This window comes from Suricata suricatta, chromosome 1, assembly GCF_006229205.1.
Source record: "Suricata suricatta isolate VVHF042 chromosome 1, meerkat_22Aug2017_6uvM2_HiC, whole genome shotgun sequence".
NCBI classification, from domain to species: domain Eukaryota; kingdom Metazoa; phylum Chordata; class Mammalia; order Carnivora; family Herpestidae; genus Suricata; species Suricata suricatta.
The window spans coordinates 146585143-146593052 of NC_043700.1; the positions used below are offsets into that span (position 1 = coordinate 146585143).

General features: G+C 31.4%; 1 protein-coding gene across 15 annotated transcripts in view; it reads right to left on the reverse strand.

Moving 5' to 3' along the window:
• The window catches only part of ADGRL3 (adhesion G protein-coupled receptor L3), a 504973-nt gene extending 498417 nt beyond the window's left edge, over nucleotides 1–6556 (reverse strand). For all 15 annotated transcript variants that reach the window (XM_029945427.1, XM_029945417.1, XM_029945384.1 and 12 more), the window contains exon 1: nucleotides 6402–6556. In XM_029945427.1, the coding sequence (XP_029801287.1) occupies nucleotides 6402–6456 (55 nt within the window). In that variant the 5' untranslated portion in view covers nucleotides 6457–6556. The remainder of the gene's footprint in view (nucleotides 1–6401) is intronic.
• Between the last annotated feature and the right edge of the window lie 1354 nt (nucleotides 6557–7910).

Consider the following 7910-nt stretch of genomic DNA (forward strand, 5'->3'; position numbering starts at 1 on the left):
GCTATATTCTAAATTTAAGTGTCATTCTTATCTTTTATCTTTGATTAGAAGTGGAGTATATTACCAAGTGATAAAAATGTCTCACAACTGTAAATTTTATAATAAAAAATGATTTTTAGTTACAAAAAAATAAATAAATAAAAATAAATTTGTATGAGGAGAGTTACTCTAACAATAAAGTAGGTGACACTGGTAATGACAAACAAAGAGATATATGAGATGTGTGCTTGTACTTCATTAGTAAGCTCTATCCTTGACTTCAGGGCATTCAAATCATCACAAACTATAGTACGTATATATTAAATAAATGCTGAGAGCTTAACAAATGCTATTGTAAGAGCCTATTTTATACAAAGATTGTATCCAATACTTCTGTAAATACAACTAGCATATTTTTCTGGCAAATCCTTAACTACCCTAGCTTATTTGGTCAAATCTTTCATTTAACATAGATTTTTTTTTTATAGAAAGACAATTATCTTTTATATAAACTAATTCTGCTACAATAACAATATAAGGGAAGTATAGAAATAAAACAAAAATGTAATTATTAACAAAATGTAAGTTATTTGTTTTCAATGTATCAGTTAAAAACTCAAAAACAAGTAGAGAATGAATAGGCCCTATTTTTCAACAAGGTCTTATTCTAAACTGCCAAATTAAAATAGATTGTAATATAATATATTGTCTCTTATTTACATAACAAATCAATGAGACTCTTCCAACTGCTGCATTTCAATTTTTTGAGTGGTTATTAAAGAACCATTTAGCAATCAGAATTGAGGAAGTTAATGCATGAAAAATGTATTATTGTTACTTACATGAAATTATACATGTGAAAACACTTATTCTTACCTTGAGAATGAAAGTAATTAGCAATGCAAACAAGAGGAAAATAGATATTTATAAGTTATATAATTCAATTGTTTTTTAATTCACTCTACACCAAGAGTACAACTACCCTATTGCAGTTCTAGTCAACCCCAAGACCAAGAAATATAAAAAAAAAAAAAAAAGATATGATACTAAATACCCTCAAATAGTCTGACATAAAATCTGAAAATAAGAAAATGCTATTTTGCTCTCAAAATAAATACAATATAATTCACATATAGCACATTTTGCAAGTGCAAAGACAAAAGAAAGTTCTTTTCCAATAGCTAACCTGCATGCTGAGTGTGTAGGAAAGGTTGCTGAACATATTCTGACAAAAGAAAGCTATCAGCTATGTATATTTGTGATTTATATTGTGATATTAGAGATTGCAGTTAACTTACAAAATATATGTTTTAAAATTCAGTATCAAGTATGTAATGCAGGTGGTGTTGGATGTGTTCTCAGTAGCCTCATATATCACGACCATGACAAAGACTTTTCTGTATAACATATTTGACCATAAACATAGTGGTGTTACTTGGAGTATTACAAATTATCTAGGCTGGCAAACATTATAAACATTCTAAGGATGATTAACTTCTAAAAATAACAAAGTTAAGCAGAGCTTAGAAGTCAAGCTGACTTTTTCACAATAAAATATGACTTCATAAAGAGAATTATATGGTAAGTTGCTATGTGGTAAAATGTATTTTTGTATTTTCTCAAACTTCATATTTTATTAGAATTTAAAAAATGTGTGTATTATTTTAAATTACTGATACATTAAATAGTATTATAACTATAAATATCAGATTAATAATAAAATTACATAAAAACATATAGTACTAAATATATATGGAAATGATCAACAGTTTTGCCCCTAATAGCTGTTTATTATAATTACTTCTTTGAAAATATAAAGAATAGGTTAGCCTATAAAGTCCACAAATATATAAATACACATGCAACTTTAAAAAATAGACATTCAAAAATATGCATATCATGGTTAGAAAAGAATTTTTTTAAACTTCATTTTGTATGCAAATGTACCATAAACTATATTGTTCCCCTTTACTCATAGTAAATTCCAATTATCCTGTTTTTTTAAATCTCTTCAATTGTGATGCAGTTTATACGTACAATTTAATTAAGAGGAGATACTGTTAAAATATCTGAGCACTCAACCACCTTCTCAACTCTCAATCCATTGTGGCTTGGGTACCAGATCTCTTAGCCCATGTATCATACTGGATGTTGGTATTCCTTTACTGCCAATCATAATAAGCCCTAGTGCCCAGGTTATCATTGGATTATTGTTCTCCAATTCCCTTCTTGTTCCTTGCTCCCAACCACATCAATAGAAAAAAAAAAAAGAATCTTTTATCTTCATGCTACACTACATTAGTTAACAGCAAAAAACCTGACAATCTGCTTTAGTGGTTTCTTTTTACTTCTGCCAGGTCTCACCGCGTTATAGATAAGGGATTATGGCTATACAGGATAGGGGCACAGTCATGGAAAACAGAAAACAGAGAAATACAGAGGTACACAGAGACATAAAATATGGACAGATAAACACAGAACTAGAGACATTTCCTACCTTAAACATTGTGTATATATGCATATACAGTGTGGATGTACTCATTAATTTTATTTTCCTATATTAAACACTGGCCAGACTTTCTAGAGTAATATGGAGATTATTCAACTAATGTAAACATTTTTCAGAATTAATTCATTAGCTTAGTTTCTAATTTTACCCATGTGGAAATTAGGCACAAAATGCACCACTGACAATTACATATTACCTGTTATATACTACTACCACTGCAACTATATAGTTATATATTATAATACATTATTATGTATATAGACAATTATATACTAAGGCTTGAGAATTTGTTTAGAAACTAGTATCAAGAATATATTAGAAAAACTTAAAAGAGGTTCAAGTAGAAAAAACTGTATTTTAATTCTCACAGTACGAATCCAGCTAATTTGGCATTCTCCTTATCTAATGCTCAGAGTGTTAGCTCCATTTCAAGGTAGTTAAGAATAGAAAAATAAAGTATAAGGAAGATTTACCAATGTCAAGTACTACATTAGAAGCAATACGTAGATATTTTTCTATTTCTTAAAATAACTCTGAGGGAATAAATGTTCATGCTTGCAGATAAAAAGCATAAGTTACTGTTAGCTCACTGTAGGAAAAATTAGTATCTTTTGTTTACTACCATATCCTTTAGCAGCTAGTCCAGTTTTCTGGCCCACATTGGGTGATGATGGATATTTGTCAACTAATTTACCAGGTAACACAGTTACAGAACTAGTAGCTGGCAGAGCTGAAATCTCATCACAGGTCTGTGAGACTTCCAAGCCCCATCTGTCTGTGCCCAGAACATAGAAGAGGCTGGTTATCTGCATTTTGCCTCACCTTCTCCCAAAGACCAGAAGGGTTGAGTTGGGGTGTTCTGCAGCCCAGAATGGCCTTCACAGTAATTGATTACCTATTGGCAGTAAGACCAGAGCTCAAGAAGCCAGGTCCATTTTAGATCTCATCTAGGTCTCATAATAGCTTGACCTCAGTCAAGTTCCTTTACTACTCAGTAAGTCAATGCTTTTACTATAAAAATGATAATGATTATAGAGTAAAACCTCGAATTGCAAATAACTTGTACAGAGAATGCTCGGCAAGATGAGCAAACATTTCTAATAAATTTTAACTTGATAAAACAGTGATGTCTCATAATACGAGTAGTGACGTCTAATGTTACATGATCACATGAGCCAATGGTTCTTGAAATTTGCTTTGATATACGAGTGCTTTCGATTACAAGCATGTTTTCAGGATGAATTATGCTAGCAAACCAAGGTTTTACTGTAATAGTTAATAATATTAAACCCATGAGAATGTTGTGAGGATTAATTGTACCAATACATCTCAAGTTTATGGCTATAAAATCAGTAGCCATCATTATTATTTGCTCTGGAGAAAAAAGCATTTCAGGTCATACTCAGTATCAAATGAAGCTGACCATCTCAATAGCACTAGGCAAGGAGATGCTACCAGGGGATGTTTCAGAAACAAGAGTATGTCCCTCTGTAACTATGACATTATTTTAACTCAGCTCTCTAAAGTCTTAAGTTATGTGGTATTCCTTTAAGACAGGATTGGTAGGGACTCTAAAAAAAGTCTATCTTCTAAGATAGCATTGATCAAAGGTACATGAATTCCTGTATTTATGAGCAAGCTGGGTTGCATAAGGCTGTTCATATGAAGCCCTTTATGTACAAGTCAGAAGTGGCATCAAAAAGCAGTGGAGAAGGCCTTCTATAGAAGACAGACAAAACTGACTTGGATTTTTTCTGGTGTGAAGTTTTATAATTCCTGTTCAAGGTAATAAGGATAAAGTTTATAAATAGAAATCTTCTATATTGTGTAGTGTAATATGGTTCAAAGTCAAGATAATATAAAGTAGTTCACATACAGTGGAAAGGATTACTTTAGTTTTAGCCCAACATATTTTATATGCCAGGTCAATTTTCTATTTGCCCTATTAGGACTTTTAAATACTTTTCAGAGTTACTTAGAGAGAGGATGAGTGTGTGAGTGCATGTGCCTGTGTGTGTGTACACGCGCATGTACATGCATAATACAGGTCCAAATCCAAGTCCCATGATTTATGGCTCACCCATGTTTGGAGCCAACTGAAATACATAGTAGCTATCAGTTGTTAGAGACCAGAAATTTCACCTCTGAAAAGAGAGTCCTAGAGTGTTTCTGCTTTTTTTAACCTACCTTCCCCTACGAAGTATAACTTTAGATTGACTTTTTAAACATGAATTTTATATACGCATACAGAGAAAGTGAAAGTTTTTAAAATTTTTTTCTGATTATCAACATCAAATGAAACAGCTCTCATGGTTAGCTACTTTCTGGTTGTTATAATTTATTAGAACAAAAATAAACTAGAGAGGCAGATAGTATGATAAAGAAAACACATTCAAAGACTGAATATTTGTCATGCACGGTGCTAGATTCTCTATGTAGAGATATGTATGCTATTTATTTAATCCTCAAAATAACCTTATGAGTGAGGCATCTTTATAACATCAAAGAATAATCTTTAGATATACAGATAGTTAGATAAGCACTTGTTTGAAGGGACATAATTCTTCTATTGTCTCATACCACAAAATGCTATATGTGCCCAACTATGTGAATGCAAGTTCTCCATCAGTATATGGATTAAAGAAACCTTTTGAAATTTGTGATAAATTTACATCATTTAAAACTACATGGTTGTACAGTTTTACTTTCTTGTCTTTTAATAAAGCACTACCTTATGTTGTAGTGATTACTTTAGAAAATGTGTTAAGGGAAACTTTCGAATAAAATGTCAAAAGACACAGAAAGTATTGTTTCCAGTTTTTATAATGACAACAGAATGTAATTCATGCTGAAACAAGAATATGGGCCAAATTCAGAATTGCATCCCTGATAGACTACAATATTTGTAGTCAATAAAAAAACCAAAGGTGAGCTAAAGAGGCTAAAAGTTGATTTCAGGTGCTTGCTACACTACACTACTCTGAGACCTCCAAAGCGGTGGCAGATACAGCTGTGTCCCTTTCTTTACTATAATTACCATTAATGTATGAGACAGTGACTATATTATATCTTTCCATCTTAGTGCAAAACCAGTGATAATTAGTAGAAGACTTTAAATTGTTAATAAGTTACAAAAATAGGTTGACTCTGCTAGTTTTTAGAAAGAAGTAGTGAATATTCTACTGTTATATAGAATTTCTCTTATTTATTAAAAATTACCTCTTATAAAATTTGCTATGATGTATCATTTTTAACTATCCTATTTCCTTTATGAATACCAAAATGTCTAAATGAGCAAAATATAGTTTTTATAAGCTGATTAGTGTTTCCAGTTAAATTACCTTTCAGCATATGTTCATATAATTTTGGCATTTTTTTTCTTTCTTTGCATTAAAAGGTATATGAAAAACAAATTTTAGCTAAATGAGAGGTTTAATTTGTATTCTGTATTAGCAACTGAACACAGTAGTAAACACTCAAAAACAAATGATTACTTGGTGTGGGAAAAAAGATTTTGGGGTGTCTTCTTTCAATGTTACATACGTATTAAGTTAGAAACTATTTTAATTACAAAAATATGAAGGCCAAAAAATTCAGAATAAATGATATAGTTCACAATTCAGCTGATTTTTCACATGTGTGGTAAAAACGGTACAACATGCACAAATTCTTTAAAAAAACCCAAAAAATTGGTTATACATACATTTCAAAAGCTACTTTCAGAAATCATACTCAAAATTATATTTATTGCAGTTCGTGGTACATATTATTATGGCCTTTTTAATTTAACTTACCTCTATTAGTACATCATAGGCAAAAGCTGCTAAATCAGGAGCAAAGATTTATAAGAAAAGGCCTAGTGTAAATAGAGACAACGTGAAGCTTCACACAAAAATCTGATTAAAGGTCTTACCTTGAATGATCGGTGCTATGAGCATCATGAAGAGGAGCAGTTGTGATGGCCACATGGCTGTGTGCTCGGGCGTGCGAGTGCCTCAAAACTGAGTGTTCTCCACGTGAAACAAAATAAGTGTATTTTGGTTCCTCTTCCGTATTCCAAGACTGATGATTTAAAAAAAAAAAAAGAGCCTCAAAAACAGAAACAGCAATGTCCCAAATTCGAACCCTGCAAACAAGAAAACAAAATGGGTTATCAAATACACATCTTCTCATCCTAATTCCTTAAAAGTTCATTTGCTGACTAGAATGCCTGTATACCTTTCTCCCTTCATTTTAATTTATTAAGGCATCATATATAAAAATGAGTAAGTATCCTACAGGACACTATTTATGCATGTATCACCACAGGGTCTGTTTCTCTGCTCCCAAACTGACTGAAAGAAATAATTCGGTCTCACTGGAGAAATTAATATCAAAATATTGTATCAATAAATCAGCAATTGATTTATATAATTTGTTAATATGTATAGAGTAGGGACTTACACTATATAAACAGTTTCTACAAATACAATTTTTACTAACATTAGAATAATAAAACAAAAAACTCATTCATTACCATTGCTGTAAGTTTCATTCATTACAATATACTACAAGTTAACAAGCACAAGTTAAATGTATGAGTTTTACTTTCATTCCAGGGCCTGATATTCAATTCAGAAATCATTCTAAATATTAACTATATTGTTTTCCAAAGCATCTTTGTACGATAATCTATGAAGATCTTAAGGTTATGTTATGTATTTTGCTTAAACATAGCTAATTCAATTAGAGGAGGTTTACTGAGCACCCACTGAAATACAAAGCTCTGGGCAAGGAACACAGCATAGGACACTGAACAGAAAACACGGAGGTGAGTCTTTAGAATCTTACAATGTGAGATGAGGAATCTTGCTTAAAAGTTGTAAATATGGATGGAAGACATTAAAAACTTTAAGCATTAAGAAAGTTATTTTACTGAACCAAACTGATAGAACTCCCTTCTCTTAAAGACTGCACAGATTTGTCTTAAGAAGTAAAAATACCAAAAGAGCATGACCCAAATTTTGAAGATGTCTTTCACAGTCAGCACCTTTAAAATGATCAATCGGTACAAACTAGGTCGTTCTCCTTCTCTCTCTCTCTCCAAAACCCTTATAGAAATCTCCATATAGTGAAATTTATTCCGATCAGGAAAGGAGTTAATATTTCAAACCCAATTTTTAAGACAAATTCATATTTTGAGTTAGATTTTTAAATTTTTCCAGAAAGTTATACAAAATAGAGAGTTTACTGAAGACTATATTAATAAACCTCATTCTGACCAAATAAATTCCAAAATTTTCTGAAATAATTCACTTACTTATGAGGCAAAACTATGCAGATTTATGTGAATTTCTGGCATTGTTATTTATAGCATGGCAATTAAGGGCACAGATTTTGGGGCAAGATCACCAGATTTCAACTACTAGCTCCAGTACTGTGA